At 40.4% G+C, this 21,095-nt stretch overlaps 1 protein-coding gene across 1 annotated transcript in view; it reads right to left on the bottom strand.

The window, feature by feature from the left end:
* LOC110193917 (myosin-13) overlaps positions 1-21,095 on the bottom strand; it is a 138,860-nt gene that overhangs the window by 60,693 nt on the left and 57,072 nt on the right. Inside the window, exons 28-38 of the mRNA XM_078155700.1 lie at positions 19,985-20,181; positions 18,928-19,111; positions 16,362-16,527; positions 15,391-15,515; positions 13,304-13,612; positions 13,003-13,206; positions 12,210-12,335; positions 11,877-12,047; positions 7,660-7,764; positions 7,463-7,558; positions 3,623-3,757 (exon numbers count right to left, since the gene is read on the bottom strand). Coding sequence (XP_078011826.1) covers positions 3,623-3,757; positions 7,463-7,558; positions 7,660-7,764; positions 11,877-12,047; positions 12,210-12,335; positions 13,003-13,206; positions 13,304-13,612; positions 15,391-15,515; positions 16,362-16,527; positions 18,928-19,111; positions 19,985-20,181 — 1,818 coding nt within the window. The remainder of the gene's footprint in view (positions 1-3,622; positions 3,758-7,462; positions 7,559-7,659; positions 7,765-11,876; positions 12,048-12,209; positions 12,336-13,002; positions 13,207-13,303; positions 13,613-15,390; positions 15,516-16,361; positions 16,528-18,927; positions 19,112-19,984; positions 20,182-21,095) is intronic.

Below are 21,095 nucleotides of genomic sequence, written 5' to 3'. Positions count from 1 at the left end.
CCTACTTTTTTTTTCTTTTTTGGTGAAGCAGTTGGGGTTAAGTGACTTGCCCAGGGTCACACAGCTAGTAAGTGTTCTTGAATTTCCTTAACGTGCTAATTCATTGATCAGCTAGGTATTTGACAAGATATGAACTCCTGTCACCTCCTCATCCATATATTACCACTTTGAAGATGACTGATTCATGGCCAATTCATATACCTGGGCTATACCATTGGCTTTGACTTTTAAAAGGGAAAGCAGAACCAGGAAGCCAGTCAGAAGTACATGGACTCCAATTCCCCACAAGGAAGCCTCTCGGGAGAAACAGGTCCAAAATATATTTGTCAAAGAACAACCAAGAGATCAGCTAGGGCCTGGCAGCAGAGCACTACTGACAGAGACACCCAAATTGGTCTGATGTGTAAATGCGAAACTATGCTTCTGAGCCTCAGGTTATAATAGCTGCTATAGACATATAGAAAAAGAAGTGGGTTTTTTTTCTGTTGTGTTCCCCCCCCAACCCCAGACTGAAGAACTAGGAGCAATAACAGGTATAAATATTCTTATTTTATTTACTTTTTGCTATTCTAATTTAACAAAAAACAAACAAACAAACAAATGAGTATATAAAATGAAACAGAAAAAGAGGACTGGAGACAAAATTAAGAATTTTATTATATATGGTTTGCTTTTTCCTTATAAATATATAAAAAATTCAATAAGTAACTTTCAAAGCTCTTCTGCTTGTTTGTATTTTGTTTTTACCTTCCATTCTTTTTTGTTCATCAAAAAATGCTTTAATGATCTGTCTTTTTTTTTTTAATTGCAGCCTTATCATTAGCTCCCATCTCTTTCCTACCTTTTCCCACATTGGGAAAAAAAAGAAATAGTGAAAAACCAAGCCCTGGTTTGGTTGTAACAACTATGCATAACCAAGCAAAACAAATATGTCCCTTATTCCTTGAAGAAGTCTAGGAGGAGATGACCTCTAGAGCGCTGGAGAAGGCACTTGGACTAACCTGGAAGCTGGTGGTTGGAATCTGAGCTGGTACAGGGTGATGAGGAAGGCCCTAAGGTGAATGAATGAATAAAACATTTATTAAGCACTTGCTTTTTGAAAAGTATTGTGCTAAGCACAAGGGATATGAATATAAAGATAAGACAGTGAAGCTAAGTGACTCAGTGGATAGAGCATTGGCCCTGGAGTCAGGAGGACCTGAGTTCAAATCCAGTCCCAGACACTTCCCAGCTGTGTGTCCCTGGGCAAGTCATTTCACCCCCTTCCCCCCCCCAAAAAAAAAGAAAAAGGATCAGACAGATTTTACTGTCAAGGAGCTAATGTCCTAATTGGGGAGACAACACATATAGAAGGTTTCAACCGTAAGTCAGAAAAGTTCCACGCTCCTTAGGGTGCCACAGCAAAGCAGATGTTAATGTGTCTTCTTTAATGTCGTTATTTAATGTAACCCTTTCCAGGGCTCTTAGGTTCAGAGTCCTGGGCTGTTCTCACTAGAGTTGGAGTGGAAATGCTGGTACGGTATGACTCACCCGGCATATGCTGTACAGGGTGAAGATGAAAGTGGCAAATCTGGTTTTGGGGATCCAAGACTAGCATTCTTGGACCGAGCGACCTCCAGTGCGGTACCACTCGATCAGTCGGCAAATATTTACCAATTTATTTATTACATACCTTGTTCTTTGTGTCTCTACTCCTAGTTCCTACCTCTTATCTCAACTCAGGTCGAAAGAATTTATTGCAGATGCCTTATGTAGGGCACTGTGCTAGAGATACAAAGATGCAACATTAACAAAGGTAATTCAGTGCAAGATAGCTTTAGCAGGGAGAGAGTACAAGCAACTAGATCCCCTTAGCATCTAAAGGATACCAAAATTTCTAAGAGGGAAAACTAAGGAAGGAGCAAATTGCAGGGGGATAGAGTAGCCCATGCAAAGGTGTGGATTTAAAGAATAGAATGACATCCCACGTTTGGCTGAAAATGGAATCTGATGGCTACGACTCAGGAACCAGACAGAAAGGAACTTTTCTCTTTTTAGGAGTATGGGTGGTGGTGGTTTATATACCCTGGGTTCCCACTGAAACACGTGGTAATCTACCCATTTCGTAAATAAGATTCTTGAGTAGCACGTAGGGCCCCTCAATATGGCCCTCTTCTCAGCTACAATAGGTACGTGGCACTGTTGGGCTAATCACCTTTCCAAATCTATACCTGCATCAGGAGAAGGAGTTTCCTCACTGGAAGTTCCCAATATAGATGAAATTACAGGTACAGTTAAAAGAATAATTGGGTATAGTAATTTCTGAAAAAAGCTGCAGATATTTCATTGAGAATTCCTCTTCGAACTATTTCCTAGTCCCAACTTCTTTCTCCCACTGCACTATACTCAGACAAACATTCTGGGTCAAATTTTCCCTATCTATAAAATTAAATAGATAATAGAGACAGAAATGAAAACATTTTGAGATCCTCGTAAGAAAGGTCCTATACAAATCCAAGGTATCCTTCTTCATTGACTACTATTCCCAAGAATCCTTGAACTTTAGTATTGGGAAGGGATTTAGAGGTTATCTAGACCAATTTTCCTTATACATAAAATGGCATGGGTAAGAATCTCATATTCATATGATGGCAGAGGGATGGCCTACATGACTTCTCTACTGCAAGTATAGAGACAGAAGCACTAAGCTGGGATTCAGGTGAGCTGCAATCAAGCTCACCTTGTTGGGTGACCTTGAGCAAGTTACCTCATATCCTTTGGCTTAAGTTTCCCCAATGACCTCTAAATTTCGGTCTATAAATCTGGCTCTTCTAATCATTTGGTAACTCAAGTTATAGAGTAACGAAGGTGACAAAGTTAGGAATCTTACATTACTGTTAATGTTTATTATTGGTAACATTTTCCATTCATGCTCATTGTAGATATGGAGCAATGAGTAGCTGGAGATCCTCACTCTTCCATTTTCTGTGCAAGTTGGAAAAAAAGAAAAAAGTTCAATGAAGCTGTAGAGAAAAACAAAATCTTCCCCCCAGTGGAATCTCTGAAAATGTTAGACACTCAAAGCAAAGTGCTAAGCGAAGGGTTTCTTTGTCTGTTGCTCATTGTACACCATCAGATCCTTAGCTCTCTTGCAATGCAGGGGCTGCTTGGATCCCAGTAATGCTTAGAGAGAGAAGGAAGGTGTCTGGCCTGACTCTCATTTGTGTGAGTGAAGGCAGGCCTATCAGCTCTCCATTTTCCTTTGTCCTTTGCCTTAGGCAGACCAAAGTAAGCAACCTGAATAAGTACTTTTGCAATAGATCTTCCTGCAAGTTTAGAGGGATTAGGTTTAATGAGTATTATATCTCAAATGTCTTATAGAATATAAAAAATGTATGAAAACATTCTGGAAATACCCCTGATTGAAATTTACAAAATCTGTGACACTAGGTGGCAAGAGAGACCAAGAGATTTATGTTTGTAGGCTCCATCCTTTGGCTTTTGGGTGGGTTTCTTGGAATCCCTTTAACCTTTGTGTCCCTAACTTCTGTAGGGCCTACCCAGGAAGAAGCTGCACTGTGGTTTCCCTAAAATTCTAGGACTACAAATGGCAGTTCCTGTTATGCACCTGTTATGTACCAACCTGGCTCCCTGGGTCTTGACTCTTGGCTCTCAGCTTATTGACTTGTGACTCGGCAATGTCAGCCCGCTCCTCAGCTTCCTCCAGTTCATGTTGAACTCTCCTGCACCTTGTTAACTGAGTGTTGGCCTGTTCTTCCTAAAAGAGAATGAGGCAGGGGATGGCAACTGCTCTACACCACTGTTATTGAGACTTCAGTTATTTTCCATCTTTTGGGAATGAGCTGCTAGGACAGTGCCTGGCACACAATAGATGCTTAATACATGTTTGTTGATTGAATGATTGATATACACTGAACTATCTTTCCTGGGACAGAGAAAGAAAGGTAGAGGTCTCCAAGGTAATGGAATTGGATATTCCTCAGGTTATGTTAAGAATAGCTAATATTGGGGGCAGCTAGGTGGCACAATGGACAGAGCAGCGGCTCTGGATTCAAGAGGACCTGAGTTCAAATCTGGCCTTAGACACATAACATTAGCCATGTGACCCTGGGCAAGTCACTTAACCCCATTGTCTAACCCCTCACCCCCAAAAAGAAAAACTAATATTTACACGGCACTAATTTAAGGTTTGCAATGCATTTTACATATTTATCCCATCTTATCCTCCCAACAACACTGGGAGACGTGCTAATGTTATCATGCCTTTTTACAGATAAGGAGACTAAGAAAGGTAACAATTAAATGATTTGCTTAGAGTCACACAGCTAATAAGAGTCAGAGGCAGGATTTAAACAAGCCTTCCTTCAAGCTCAACATGCCTTCCTCTCTATTACCTAGCTGTATCATGATAACTGCAGGCTTACAAGCTATAGGATGAATTTGGGTGAGTTAAAGAAGGGAAGGAGTCTTGGATTCTAAGTAGATAAGAAGGAGGGAGAAGGACAGATATTCCTGCTTCTATAGCTTGAGAAAGACCTCTGTCTTTTAGACACAAATCATGCTCACATGGTAAGCTGAGCACCAGAAAGATTTGTTCCTTGGCCAGGTCTGGCTAGATGAATTTACTGTGTGTAGATTCTGTGTGGTCCACTCAACAGTAATCCAAAGCTACTGAAGTGGTTTGCCATTTCCTTCTCCAGGTTCTTTTTACGAATGAGGAACTGAGGCAAACAGGGATAAGTGACTTGCACAAAGTCACACAGCTAGCACGTATCTAAGACTGGAGTTGAACTCAAGAAGATGGGTCTTCCCTGATTCCAAGCCCAGCGCTCTATCCACTGTGCCTGGATTGCCTCCCTGGGACTAAACCAGAATAAAACTGGCCTCCTGAGTGGGTAGCAAAGATAGAGTAAGGAGATGCTGAATGCTCAAACATTTATTCAGTACGCTTTCTCCACTCAAAAAAGTCAGGTTAGTATTTATTAAGAACTCAAGTGCAAAACACTGTCTTATGGTAGAGGCTGGGTAGGAGAGAGGAATACTGAAATGGATACAGAAAATGGAAATGAAGCAGTTACTCCTGTTTATCCATGTTTGATTTCATCCATAGCAGGGCAGAGTAGGATAAAGAAGGCTGTGTAGGGAAGTTAGAGTAAGGAAGGGTTGATGGGTAGAATGAGGAAGAATGGGGTAGAGTGAGGTAGAACAGAATATGTAAAAGCTTATATTTATGTTTTGACATCACTTTAAGATTTATTGGGAAGTGTCCTTAATGAAAATATGAGAAAACAACAGGCAGTCTTTTAAGAATGAGATTCCTTGGGGGGAGAGGACTGTTTTTGTTTTTTCTTTATATCTCTAGTGTTTAGTAAACTGCCTGGCACATAGCAAGGACTTAATAAATGGTTGTTGATTGATTGATTAATTTAGGAGCCCATCTAATTCTTTCAGTCTCATTGAAACCCTGAAACAAAACCGTACTGTTAAATACGAATATTCTTCCAGTAACAAAATATGGTTGTGAATCATGAAACACCACAATCTTCAAAGGAAAAAAAGACAATGAAGAGATGCATGATGGACAAAAATAGGTTGTAGCACATGAGCAACAATGATTGGCACATAACACGTTGTTGCTTGTCCTTTGTTCTCAAAGAGGACTATGACATTAGGCAGGTGCTATGACTTTCAAGTATATTGGATTTAAGTGAGGCAGGGCTGTACAAAATCACTACCCTTGCTCTCTCTTCCTGAGCCATCTGGGTCCAGTGGCAAGTTATTGAGCAGGATGACTGGAGATGGTCCCAGAGGCAGTGGAAGACCTTGGCCTTTTTTAAGCTAAGGTTTTTCCCAGGTCTCAGTCTATCTGAGGCAATGCCCAATCAGTGATTAAGCCTAGGTCAGAAATAAGGCGAAAAAATATCCTTTTTTACCCAGTCCAAAAAACAATCAGTTTGGGATTCTCTGGAAGCTATTCTGATCTCAGTACCTATATATGAATAATGTGAAGAGTGGGACAAAGGCAATTTGATGTTCAGTGAACAAAGTAGAATGGTCCGAAGGCTCTAGAGTTTTTAAAAATGGAGTCTAGTTTTGGTGTAACGGGGAACATATAGAGATATAGAGATATATAGTTAGAAAAAGATGGGATAGTTATGTTATTAGACAGAAAGGCAACAAATAGCCTGAGCTGTGTCCATGGAATATCCAGAGAGCTATCAAAAAGTCCACAGCATCTTGGGTGGAGCTCAATGGAGGGCTTATGAGAGGGCATGCACAAGAGATGCCCAAGCTGAGATATTGTGGATGGATTATAAATTGTACTATCAGTGGAGGGAGTTCACATTAATGGTGAAGTCCTAAGGTATTTAAGGTTTATATTTTGTTTTGGGGTTTTGTTTTGTTGTTGTTGTTGTTGTTGTTGTTGTTGTTGTTTGTGAGGCAACTGGGGCTGACTGGCCCAGGGTCACACAGCTAGTGAGTTATCATGTGTCTGAGGCCGGATTAGAAATCAGGTTCTCCTGACTCCAGGACCAGTTTAGGAGGCCAGTTTTATTCTGGTTTAGTCCCAGGGAGGCAATCCAGGCACAGTGGATAGAGCGCTGGGCTTGGAATCAGGGAAGACCCATCTTCTTGAGTTCAACTCCAGTCTTAGATATGTGCTAGCTGTGTGACTTTGTGCAAGTCACTTATCCCTGTTTGCCTCAGTTCCTCATTCATAAAAAGAACCTGGAGAAGGAAATGGCAAACCACTTCAGTAGCTTTGGATTACTGTTGAGTGGACCACACAGAATCTACACACAGTAAATTCATCTAGCCAGACCTGGCCAAGGAACAAATCTTTCTGGTGCTCAGCTTACCATGTGAGCATGATTTGTGTCTAAAAGACAGAGGTCTTTCTCAAGCTATAGAAGCAGGTATTTAAGGTTTATAAAAGGCTTTTCTCATGTAATTCCTGTGATGGATGCAGTTCAAATATCAATACCACCATTGCATAAATGAGGAAACAGACTCAAAGATAAAGAACAACTCTTCTCAGATCACAGATTTCATAAATATCAGGGCCAGTACTCAAATCCCTTTTTTTCTGACTCCAAATACAGTATCTTTTCCACTAGACAATACTGCTCTCTTAGAGAGCATGCTCACAAAGTGTCAAGAGTTTGAAAGGGATTTTAGCAACTATTTTAATCCCTCAAACCCAGTTTGTTCCTTTTGTGACACAGAAAACTGAGGAGCTCTGTAATCTGAAGTAAAGTTCCTGAATGTTTGTTTCTTCTAAGAAATAGAAACATGCTTTATAAGCAAAATTGACTGCTAGGAGAAAACTTCCCCTAAGAATCGCTTTTGCTGAACCCCATAAGTTTTGGTATGTTGCTAGGAGAAAATATACAGGATGGTGCCCACATGGCTCCATGGTAACCATGATGACATGTCACCTGGGGGAAGCTTCTGTACTCACAGCCTCCTCTGCTTGTCTCTTATACGACTTCACTTTGGCCTGTAGCTTGTCTACCAGGTCCTGGAGCCTGAGGACATTCTTACGATCTTCCTCCGCCTGTAAAGAGAGGATTAGGATTACAGTCCCCACATATTGCACTTCTTTTCTGACCAAAATTTGAGTAGCAGAGACTTTATTGTGATTTTTCCAGCATTTACCTGGTAAGTAATTTCTTTGACTTTCCGTTCATATTTGTGAGCCCCTTTAATGGCTTCAGCTCCCCTCTTCTGCTCAGCATCAAGCTCATTTTCCAGCTCATGAACCTAAAATCCAGTTATAAAGAGACGACAAGAGATAAATCAAAGTCTTAGGACCTTCCTTACTTATTTATGTTATGCTGGATCATCTGTCCTGCCACATTAAACTTTGCAAAGGTGCATACTGAAGTGCAGGGATCCCCAAACTCTTTCAAATAAGCAACTACTTTGGTTTTCTTCAAAGTCTTATGATTGCCTGTTGGTAAAGAGAACTGAATGTCATTATCAGGAGTAGGATGTGAGCCATACTTCTATTCCATAAGATCCATATACTGGGACATAGTGGCAGGAAGTCCTGAGAGTCATGGAGAGTCAAAGTCCCATTTAGGTATAACTTCCTCTATAAAATCTTTTTTTGAAATCCTGGTCTCTTCATTGCTGTGTCTCTCTAGTTCCTCAGCTGTAAGTGATCTCCCCCTCCTCAAATTTTTTTATAGTGTTTTACCTGTACTATCCATTTATATTGGGTTACACACCTTTCCCTTTCCATGCAGTAATGCCAGAGAAAGTATATACACCCCCTCCCCATTTTGCCCCTTCCTCTGGTTATTTTGGGAACCACCACTAGTAAATTAAACCACCCACAAACCACCTATAAATCCAGGGGCAATTGGGGGTAGATGGCAAGAGATTGAGGGAGAAAGTGGGGTGTTATTCCAAAGCCTTTAGGTGCATGTAGATTACTGATACAGGTGGGAGGTGTACTAAAAGATACATATTTTGATAACTCCTTATGTTCACTGTGGAATTGGGGAGAGTCTTGCCTGTCAGCTGCAAGGAGAAGTTGTTCTGGAGGTCTGGAAGACTTCTCAGCCCAATTCAAGGGGATGAAGTACAACAGAAACCTCTAGAAATAGATGTGCTTCTGAGCCAGGAAATCTAGAAATTGAGAACTGGTCCTCTAGAGAAAGGGATGACCGCCATCTGCTGGCCGCTAAGAAGAAATGCATGATGAGGCATAGATTGTAGACAAAATAATAGGTGATAACATAAATTGATTAGGGAGCAGCAACTGGAGACATCTGTGAGAACTCCTGAAGGTGTGAATACAATGGACAAGAGAGGAGAGGCTCTAGGTCTCTCCGAGCCTCAATTTCTTTATTTATAAAATGGGGATAATAAAAGCACTTACCCAACCAGAATATTGTAAAAATCAAATGAGATAACATATGTAAAGTGCTTTGAAACTTTAGAGCATTATATAAATATTAGCTATTTGTCCCTATTAATTCTGTCTTATTGGGTTTAGCCCAATGCTTTTAGCTTGTCAAAATCTTTTTGGATCTGCAAATTTGATAAACATCTTAATCTGTCACTATATCTGTCTTTATCTAGGTCACTGAAAAAAAAAATGTTGGCACGGGGCCAAGCCCAGATCTATGACTGCCTTACTGGAGACTTCCTTTCAGGGTGACTGAATCATTAAAGACTAATTTTAGATATAGTCATTTGACCAGTTCTGAATCTACTCAACTATTATCATTTAGCAACAGATGAAAAGCTCACAATAGCTAGCATTTCTACAGCATTTTACAGATGTCACTTCATTTCATCCTCAATCCTGTGAGGTAGATACTATTATTATCATCATTCTATAGATGAGGAAAGTGAGACAATTAGAGGTGAAGTGACTTGCCCAGATTCATACAGCTAGTAAAGTTGGATTTGAACTCAGGTCCTGACTCTAGGTCCAGTGCTCAATCCACTGAACCATAATCCCTAATAGCTTGAGAAGTTGTAAAACTGAGGTAAACTCTGTTTACAGAATTGCTCTGACTTATTTAACTACTGACCTTGAGAAAAAAAGAAAACGAAATTAATTGGGCATAACCCATTCTTGATGGAATTATGCTGGTTCTTTTTTCCCCCTTCTTTTTCTTTAAAGCTTACAAATTGCGAATAATACCAACTTCTCTTGCTTGACTTTATCATAGCTCCAAAGGTTATAGCAACAACTTCACCTTCGACCTTATGGGCATGTTTCTTTTCTTTGTTCTGTGTTGGCTCGTGGTGATTTTAATCAGTTTTGAGTTTTTTTCTCCAACAGGGCCCATGTATCCCATATGAGTCAGTAAGCTGAGGCTGGGTGGTTCCTTTCTAGTTGTCTCTCAGGCCACTTGAATTCTCCTATACAGCTGGATAGCATTATTCAAATTATTTAAAGCTGTTTCTCAAAAATTTAGGGATAGGAAGAGGGAGAAGTAACACATTCCCTCTGGTGCTACTGCTTTTAGGGGAGGGAAAGGTTTATAGTGTGTCTCCTTTGTATCATAATCACAGCTTCCTCTCCTCCCTATGAGATTGTAGGGTCCTGGAGAGTAGGGTCTATGATGTATTGATATTTGTATTTCCAGTGCCTATTATATGGATTCACATTGGTAAGTGCTAAACAAATAATTTTTTTGGGGTCACATTGTATTAAATTGAAACAGGGTATGGGAGCAACTCGTTTTGAAAGTGACCAGATGAGGCTCCATAGAAACAAGTCTCTTCTTTCATTAGTTTTTAAAAAAATTTTTGGGGGGGCTGGCGATGGGGTTAAGTGACTTACAGCTAGTAAGTGTTATGTGTCTGAGGCCACATTTGAACTTGGGTCCTCCTGACTCCAGGGCCAATCCACTACCCCACCTAGCTGCCCCTCCTCCTTCATTATTAACTGCCTTACAGGCACTATTGGTGGACTGTTTGACTAGTGACCAGGAAGGGTGTATTTTAGTATTTCTTTACGAAGAAAACTACAGCAACAGCAGTGTGTGGGACCTTTTCCAGGAAGGAAGGAAGAGTGTTTCCTTTCATTTTTGTTCCTCCCTTCTGTCTATTCCCTCTCCCCTTTCCACCCCAGCTCCCAATGTTCTTAGGGGGCATATTTTACATGCTTTTCTGTCTCCATTGTCACCCCCTCTTACACCACTTCCTGTAGCTCTGCTTTAAAAACAAAAGAAACAAAATTAAACAGTTCAACCAGATTTGGGGACCTAGAAAAGGGTGAGGGAAAGTCAAAGAAGAATCAGCCATGGAACTGAACAGATAAATTGGCAAAGAAGGAACAGAAACCAGCACAACATATAGCATATAGGAGATTTGAAATGCCTACTGTTCTAACTTTAAAGAGCAAACTCAAACCATCAGTACTCCTTGATGAATAAGAAGTAAGCTAGATTTGCTGTGGGAGGAATTTAAGTTACACTTAAGAAAGACTGGGAAAGGAATGAAACACTGGAGTAGGTGAACAAAAGAAGATAGATATTTAAAACAAAATAGGAAAGTATTTCTCAAATAGTGGACTTGGCCAACTCAGTAGCAGCAGTTTGCATACATACAGGCAGAAGTTCCCTGACCAGTCATTTTGCAATAACATCATTAGTTCAATATAACCAAATCATCAACTTTTATCAAGTCCCTCAACAAGAGGATTTGGTGAGTCACCCATTTACGACATTTATAGTATTGTTTCTATGGCATTAACTGACCTTATAATGTTCTCTTGCCTAGCCACGTTACTGTAAGATTTAAGTAATGATATTAGGAGAATATGTTGTATGATTGAATACACTCTTCAATCTGCTAAGCACTTTCTTTCCTCATCACTATCATTGAAAGTAGGAAACCCGAGTATTATTTTCCCAGCTTTATATTGCAGCTCAGTGCTTTAACAATTGTAAGCTATTTAATCAAGGACATACAGTTAGGAAAGAGCAAGGACATCAACCTAGGCTCTTTTGAGTCCACATTTGGTATTATTTCTACTACACAGTATACTGCCTCTTCAAAATGGAAATCGCATCTTTTCCCACATATTTTCCACAAACAGATTTGAACCTACATAAAATTCATAAAATGAATATTTAAAAAAGTCATAGGCACAAAAATTATTATTTATTTCAATACTTTATATCTTATCAAAAACACCATAAGAGTGTGTGTGTGCTGACAGGAAGAAATGGTCACAAGCCCACTTTTGGACCACTGTGTGACTTTCCTCTCTTTGTTCTCCTTGCCAGTCTTTGGGTGGGGTATTGTGTGGTCCTGTCTGAAGGTAGGTGGACTACATGGCTTCTACATAGACCTAGAATTCTAAGATAAGTCCTGACTCTCTGGTTATTCTCGTGCCACTGTACCCTATTCTCCAGTTTCTGGATCTGCTTCTTTCCTCCTTTCAGGGCCAGCTGCTCGGCTTCATCCAGGCGGTGTTGCAAGTCCTTCACGGTCTGCTCCAGGTTCTTCTTCATCCGCTCCAGATGGGCGCTGGTGTCCTGCTCCTTCTTCAGCTCCTCAGCCATCATGGCTGCCTGGTTAGATCCACAGGGAATATTAATAAGTCACCTAATCCATCATTATCTAACCCATCCAGGAGGTTTCCTTGATTCTTTACCGGAAACTTTTCAAGCCTAGAGGCCCACCCTTTTCCTTCACCTAATCTCTGAGAAAAAGAAGCAACAGAGCTCACTCACATCTGTGATAGCTTTTTTGGCCTTCTCCTCTGCATTCCGAGCCTCCTGCATGGAGTTTTCCACTTCCTTCTGGCACTCAGCTATGTCAGCCTCCAGCTTCTTCTTTGTGTTTATGAGGCTGGCATTCTAGTAATAAAAGTAGATAATAGAGATTTGATCTCATAAACTTAAAGTTAGAAGACACTTCAGAAGTTACCTAGTCCAACATCCTCATTTTACAGATGAATACATTGAAGCTAATGAACGTTAAATGACTTGAACAAGGTCACGCAGGTAGTATTTGATGGCTGGGTTTGGAACTAAGGTCATCTGATTCTAATTCTAGTTCTCTTTCCTTTGTTTCATGGTTATATGTATGTGATTTAAAAATACGTTTCTGAAATATTTTGATGTACTTAAAATTTATAGTTCACATATTTCCAAAAGGACTTAGTGTAGCTTACATTTCAAAGCAAGTTCAAAGTGCATGAAACCCTTAGAGATAAACCAGAATATAGGCCTTCTAAATCAGGCTGAAGGAGTGGATGCTTTCAGTTGCCAAAGTTGAAAAGAATACAACATTTTGTTAATAAACCTGGCTCTTGTGTTTCCTGCCAGCTACAACAAAAAGGGATATGTTGTGTGTTTCGTAGTTTCTGTTTTCTGATAAGGGGAAGAAAACAGATTAATCTGCAGAGACCTAGTTATTCCTAGAATTAAATTCAAGCAAGAGATGAAGCATGCTCATCCCTTCCTATCTTTCTGTGTTTTTGGAGAGGCAAGAGAACCATTCTTGAAGTAGACCTCAGAGTACCTGTGTGTGTAGGAGTTGCACCCGTTCACTGGCATCCAGCAGCTCCTGTTCAGACAATCTGCGTGTCCTCTCAGTTTGCTCCAAGGCCACTTTCATCTCATCAAGTTCCTCCACCAAGAGACTGTTCCTGCGCTCCACAAGGGCCAGCTGCTCCTTCAGGTTGCTGTTGTCCCTCAGAGCACCATCCACTTGCATCTGAGAATCCTTTAGGAAGAAGGAAGCGTGAGACCAGGATGGACAGAACAAGGCTATCGATAGGGGCTGTACCAGAAGAGCAGTGTCTGAAGGCTGCCTCACTTACCTTGAGCTGACCCTGGAAGGTGCGCAGGTGCTTCTGGGTTTCAGCCATCTGGCGGTTAGCCCGGCCCAACTGAATCTCCATTTCACTGAGGTCTCCTTCCATCTTCGTCTTAAGCCTCAAGGCATCATTTCTGCTCCTGATCTCAGCATCCAACATGCTCTGCATGGACTCTGACGCTCTCTGGCTGTTTCTTTTTAGCTGCTCAATTTCCTCGTCCTTTTCAGTGACCTTCCGGTCAATCTCAGATTTTACCTGGTTTAGCTCTAGCTGGATACGCAAGACTTTGCTTTCTTCATGTTCCAAGGAGCCCTATTTGGAAGGAAATATCAGATTTTCTCACTTTTTCCATAGAAAGTGTTCCTGAACAGAGAGAATAGGGATGTGGGCTGATGCAATTAGGCTGATAACTTTCCCTTGAGTATAAATGAATTTAGCTGCACAGCCTCACCTCTAGTGAAGATGAGCCAAGTACCTGAGACTAGTTAATTGAAGAAGAGCATGAGAGTGGTGGAAAACGTAAGCTCCAATAGAATGTACACTCACTGAGGGCAAAGAACTGATTTTCTTTTTGTCTTTGTATTTTCAGCTCTTAGCACAATGTCTTGCATATAGGATTCAATTGCACTCAAATTACCCAAAGTCTTAGATAAAAACAAAGATGTAATTCATAGTCACAAGCTTATCAAAATGGCTTAATGGAAACACAGGACTAAGATATCAGGAAAATTCAAATCTAAAAGTTTAGTGCTTGTTGTTAGGTAATTTTCTTACTTCTAGGAGGTAAGATAGGGGCTACTTTAACAACTAGTATGAATTAGGATCCATATTTGTTTCTAAAGGATAAGTAGCATATAAGGTGGTCTTATTCCTAAATAAGGATACTACCCTGTTGAATCCCTTTGACATGCTTCTGCTACAACTCAGAATCCTAAATATTCATTTGCTTAAAGCATGGCTATTGCTTTTTTTTTTTTTTTTGCAATTGGTGTTAAGTGACTTGCCCAGGGTGTAAAACCAGATTTGAACTCAGGTCCTCCTGAATCCAGGGCCGGTGCTCTATCTACTGTGCCACCTGGCTGCTTGTGGCTATTGCTTTTAGCGAGGCCAATCACAACTGTTTACAACCAGGATAGTATGGGAAAACATTCTGCTAATGGAGAGGTTCTGGCCAACCAAATTCGATTCAATTCAACAAATGCATGCTATGTGCTAGTCACTGTGTTAGACGCTAGGGATAAAAAACAAAAATGAATCAGTCTCTGCCTTTATGGAGTTTACATTCTGTGGGAGAAGGGGACAAGTACAAAGTAAATTTCCTTAGGATAGAGGGAGGAAGAGGGCACTGGCAACTGGGAGGGTCAGGTTAAACTTTCTGTGGGAGGTAACCCTTTCACTGAGTTTTGAAGGAATTTAGAGATTCTGAGAGATGGAGGTGAGGATATTGTATATTCCAGGCATGGGGGATAGCCTATGTGAAAGCATGTTGTTGTTTTTGTCATTTTTCAGTCATGTCTGACTCTGTGACCCCATTTGGGGGTTTCTTGGCAGAGATATTGGAGTGGTTTGCCATTTCCTTTGCCAGCTCATTTTACAGATGAAGAACTGAGGCAAACAGAGTTGAGTGTCTTGCCACACAATTAGTAAGTATCTGAGGCCAGATTTGAACTCAGGAAGATGAGTCTTCCTGCCTCTATCCACTGTACCACCTAGCTGCCCATGCAAAGGCATGGAAACCAGCAATGAAATATCACGGTCAAAGATGAGTGGGACATATGAGGCAATATGAAGTTTTAAGTTACATTACTTAAGGTAATTTGGGGTTGATTTCTTTCTTCCTAGAGAACTGGACTGAGAAAATAACAACAGAGAGGGTTTTTCCAAAATGGGCAAACATCATGTACTGAGTAAAGGAAATGGAATAGGTGAAGTAAGGTATAGCTCAGATCGGACAATTGGAGCCAATAATGACCTGGGTGTATTTTATCTGAGGACCTACAGAAGGGGGAGAGACCACAAAGGTTCCCTAGTACAACCTTTTAAGTTTCATGTTTCTTTAGAAGCCCAGCATGTAATATTTCAGAAACTGCCTCAGCCTCTTCTAAAGAAGCCTGGAGATCTGACTTCTCTTGTTCAACTTGCTTCTTGGTCTTCTCCATTTCCTTCATATTCTTGCTCTTTTCTGCAATCAGCTCATTTAAATCAGAAATCTCCTCTGTAATAACAAATTTGCTGTTTAGGTAATTTCACAGTGCTCCTGAGACCTCACATAGGCAGACGACCCTTCTGGCCTTCTTGACTCGGACCAACAGGTTCATGAAAAGGAGAGAATTAAGTAGAATTCTGTTTCAGACATTATGTAGAGGCAGTGTAGGAGAATGAACACTGGATTTGGAGCCCGGGGTCTGGGATTGAATCTTAGTTATGACATGTGCCATCTATATAACCTCAGCTAAATCATATAACCTCTGTTTCCTTACCTGTAAAATAAGCAGGTCATACTTACTATATGTCCTCTAATGACATTTCCATCTGCGATTTTATAGTTATAGACCGTCTTGCCTGACTTCACCTCTACAGAGATGGGTATGTGACAAAGAGTTCTCATTTACCTCAATAATTTCATAAGGTTTTAAAAATAACTAAGAGGCAACCAAAGAAGAGAATTGGTTAGCGGACCTCATGGGACAATGGTCACAGGAATTACTGGAAGGCCTTCCTATTGCCAAATACAGGTGCATTAAAAAATCCAATTGGTCCACTAAATAGTAAGTAAATAAAGGGTGAACTTGGGTCCCCAGATTCCTGTCAGTAAGGCATGGTCTTGGGCCTTGGAATAAAAGCAGAGTTATTGTGAGATTATTGATGTGATAATATCTGTCAATGTACTATGAAAGTTGCATGGCACTGTTATTATTTAAACAATTTATAGGCCTGCCTAGGAGACAGAATGAAGGCTGAATGGAGTTGTGAATAGTGGTAGACACTGGAAGGAGATAAGGCCTGAGGAGCAAATAGTGGAGCTAGTAAGTTCCAAGCATCTGAAGGTGGGGATACTGACCTTGTAGGTTCTTGTTTTCCCTTTTCATGGTTTCTAACTGGTCTAGTACTTCCTCATAGGCATTTTTCATTTTGAAAAGTTCAGTGCTCAAGGATCGAGATTCTTTCTGAGCAGATTCCAGCTCTGCTTTGTTCTCCTCAAGCTTTTGCTTCCACTCCACAAGGACCTAGAGAATCACAAGGGTTGGTAATGGAAGCAGTAGTGACAGGTCTTCTTCAGGTTAATGTGTGTGTGTGTGTGCGTGTGTGTGTGTATGTATATATATACATATATATACACACACACATACATACACATATATACATATGTGTGTGTGTATTTTATATACATATCCTTTATGTATATAAAATATGTTTATCCTTTGTTTTCAGAGAGGACCAATGACATCACAAGGTGATATCCTGACTCATGCATGAATTAGACTGAAGAACTATATATATATACACACACACACACACACACATATATACAGAAATATATATATGTAAATATATACACATGAATATACATACATATATGTGTGTGTGCATATACACACATGCTACTGAAGGAACTGAGTTTATCTCATCCTTAGGTGTTAAAGAATAAGGGGTTCTGGCATTGTGAGGTTAAAATGTCATATATTGTCACAAATGGGTTAAATGGATATTATGGAATCTACCTTATAAAACATTACCACCTCCTGTTTCTCCCCACCCCCCAATACTATATAGACCAGCCAAAACAAATAATCAATGGTGGGGTAAAATAACTTAAAAAAAACCAGGAGTCCATGGCTTTAAACCAAGATTAGCTTGCAATATAATAATAATAGCTACAATTTAACAACAATAATAACAATAGCTAACATTTATATAGAACTTACTACGTGACAGACACTGCCTTAAGTGCTTTACAAATATTAATTAATTTGATCCTCACAACAACCCTGGGATGTAGGTGCTATTATTATATTCATTTCATTTGACCCTTACCAACAACTCTGTCAAATATGTTCTATTATTATTTTCATCTTACAGCTAAGGAAATGGGCTGAGAAAGATTATGTGACTTAAATGCTCAAGCTCACACAATTATCTGAGATGGGATTTGAACTCATGTATTCCCAACTACAAGCCCAGTGCACTGTCCACTGTGTCACCTTGGTACTTCATACTCTTTGAAAAATTGCTTGTATTCAAATAACACCTTATAATTTCTGAGATGCTTTTCTCAGAAAAATGCTTAGACAGGTCGTTCAGAGAACACCTCCATTTTGCATTTGAGGAAGCTGAGACTCAGAAAAGCTCAGTGATTTGCCCGCAGCCTAATAATGGTTGTTACATAGCACAGCTGAGACTTGAATTTCTGTCCCATGATGCCAAGTTCTGCGTTCCTTGTACTCTATTTCTTTGCCTCTCACATCACAATTGTGACACAGACCCACTCACATGTGGATCTGAGTTTGCTCATGTCCCTCCTCTCCCTCATGCTTCTTTCTTTCACTGTAGGTAGACTACTGGAAGTTTGAAATTGTCCCAAGCAGATATTTGTATTTAGGAGAGCCTGTCATTATGCTTCCCCAAATGTTGGTGTCATACCAGAGAAGTGCCCTGGAACCCAGAATGACATACAGTATTCAATTCAATTCAACAAACATTTATTAAGCATCTTTCAAATGTTAGGCAGTATGCTCCCTCCATCAGCCCCAGTACCTTTCTTAGAGTATTTAAATTGGAGTCAGGAAGACTTGCATTCAGATCTTGTCTGTATGGTCATGGGCAACTCACTGAAGTTTTTGGGCCTCACTTTTCTCATCAATAAGATGGGATAAAATTACCCACAGTACTAATTTCATGGGGTTGTTCAAGTGAGAAAATATATGCAAATCCCTTTGCAAAATTTAACCTGGTATATAAATATCAGATCTCCACACTCCAGCAAGTTCCCTATTACTGTGCCTCCCAAACTTCTGGGTTCCACATTGGTCACACTCCTAATTGTTTTCTTTTTCTTTTTCTTTTTTTTTTTTTTTTTGGTTAGGCAGTGGGGTTCAGTGACTTGCCCAGGGTCACACAGCTAGTAAGTGTGATATGTCTGAGGCCAGATTTGAACTCAGGGCCTCCTGAATCCAGGGCCGGTCCTCTATCCACTGCCTAATTCTTTTCTTAACACTAATACACTGCCCCAATTTCATTAAGTACTCTCTTACCCTCTGACTCACATCCCTAATCTTTACATTTGACTCGATTTCTCAGACTACAGCACACTTTCACCTCTGTACATGCAGCACCCCGTGTACCCAAGGGCTGGTTTTAGACGCGTCTACTCCATTGTTTACTTAATACTCCATCATTATAGACTGGGAGGGACAAATAAATGACCATTATGGATGGTTATGAGGTTCTTTTGCCTTCTATGAAAAGCCATCTGCCTTTTAAGTTGGATGACTAGGACATAACAAATGGGTCACACTTCTATGGTGCTTTTCCATTTAGAGAACACTTTCCCTACAACAACCTCATGAAAAAAGCAGACTAGGGATTATTGCCATGTATTTGCATTTCTACAAACATTGAGGAAGGACCTTATCGAAATTCCTCTGTTTCTTGTCCAGAGCAGCACAGGCTGTGTTAGATCTTTCCAAATCAAGCATAAGGTCATCCACTTCCCCCTGAAGCCTCTGCTTGGTTTTCTCCAAAGATGAACATTTGGAGTTCGCAGTCTCAATGTTTTCTTCAGCGTCCTGGAGCCGCTGGGCTAGTTTTTTCCTAAAAGGACCAAAGATAATTCCTCAGCTAGAAACTATTTCCCAATGCCTAGGGAAACTATCAAATATAATAGAGAGTTGGGGAAGGGAGGAGTCTAAGTTCTGACTGAGGTGTAGCGGGTATGAGCCCAATAGTGGCCCTCAACGTGCCGGGACTGAGTCTTTTTGGAGCCTCGTTAGTTTCATGAGAGTTGGTAAACTCTACATAAAGCTAAATATTGGGACCAATAAGATAATCAATGAGTAGAGTGGAAAAGGTCTTTGAAGAGAGAGATCTGTTTAGCTATTTAGTGACTTTCATATGTACATTCAATTCTGGCTCAGTAACCTATCAAGAGGCTTTTCTTCAGTACGCGGTAGGCAGATGAAACATAATCACATGATACTTATGGATGCCTTGAACTGGGGAGGGAGACACCCCCCCCCATTATACATCATCACAAATTTCTAGAAGCAGGCTCCCTAAAACCTTCATGTAGGTTGGTGTCAGGCAGTCTACTGCACATGCTTCCAAGCTTGGGGCCCTCATTGGCCAGTCTCCTGCTACACAAGGAAAGATAACTAGCTCACAAGGATGAGCTAAGACTGATTCAAGCCATTTGGTAACGTCAGAGAACATAAGAACCATCTGGGGAGCTCCAAAATGCTTGGGGGAGGCAAGTAAGAGGTAGATCTGGCTCAAATGAGTCACAGAAGGGAGGTGGGTGGAATGACGGAGTTATTTGGGGAAGGCCTGGGAGGGTTTTTTTTTTTGAGTATTTAGAAACAGGTTAGGAAAATAAAATGTATAAGGATTTTCAAGGGTGGAGATTCACCTTGAGCACTGGCCTACCTATTCACCAATTTTCCACCCTGCAAACTCCAAAGTCCATACTTAGCCTCTTCCAGTTCCTCTGTACGTTGTATGGCATCCGTCTCATATTTGTTCCTCCACTGGGCCGCTTCATTGTTGGCTCTGGACACGATCCGCTGGAGCTCAGCTTTGGCTTCCTGTTCTTCTTCATATTGTTCTCTTAACAAGTCAAAGTTGTGACGGGAAGCCTGCAGTGCATGGGCAAGAGCATTCTTGGCCTGGAATGATGACAATATAGAAGGAGTAGGAATCAGCTTCTAAGGCAGGACATTTTGATTTATGCTGGAGTACTAGGTCTCTTTTAATTCCACTTTTTAAAAAATTTGTATTATATTTTATTTTTTCTCATTACATGTGAACACAAATTTTGACATTCATTAAAAAATTTTTTGAGTTCCGAATTTGCTCCCTCTCCAGGACAGTAAGCAATTTGATATAGATTATATATTAGTCATGTTGTGAAAGAAGAAACAGACCAACCAAAAGAAAAAACCATGAAAAAATAAGTATTGTGAAAATAGTGTGCTTTGATCTGAATTCAGACTCCTTCAGTTCTTTCTCTGGATGTGAATAGCATTTTTCTTTGTGAGACCTTTGGAATTGTCTTAGATCATTGTATCTTAGGGAAGAGCTAAGTTATTCATAGTTGGTCACTATTCAATGTGGCTGTTACTGTGTACATTCAAATTCTGCTTCAGAGAGCACAACTCTAATGGTCTGGCCACATTGTTTGAGTGCAAAATGTACACTTGCCAAAAAGACTATTTTATGAAGAACTCATACAGGGCAAGCATTCACATGGTAGTCAGAAGAAGTAATACAATGACACTCTCAAAGTCTCTCTTAAGAACTTTGGAATTGGGGGCAGCTTGGTGGGCAGTGAATAGAGCACCAGCCCTGATGTCAGGAGGACCTGAGTTCAAATCTGGTCTCAGACCAAACACTTGACACTTACTAGCTGTGTGACCCTTGGCAAGTCACTTAACCCCAATTGCCTCATAAAAAAAAAAAGAACTTTGGAATTGATTGTGTGATATGGGAGACACTGGCACAGGACTGCTCCGCATGGCATGCCTACATCAGAAAAGGTGCTGTGCTCTATGAGCAAAACAGAATTGCAATAGCTAAAGAG

This window comes from Phascolarctos cinereus, unplaced genomic scaffold, assembly GCF_003287225.1.
Source record: "Phascolarctos cinereus isolate Bilbo 61053 unplaced genomic scaffold, phaCin_HiC Scaffold_5;HRSCAF=322, whole genome shotgun sequence".
Lineage (NCBI taxonomy): Eukaryota > Metazoa > Chordata > Mammalia > Diprotodontia > Phascolarctidae > Phascolarctos > Phascolarctos cinereus.
Note: the sequence above shows the minus strand (reverse complement) of the source record. Positions and strands in the feature narration are given on the sequence as shown.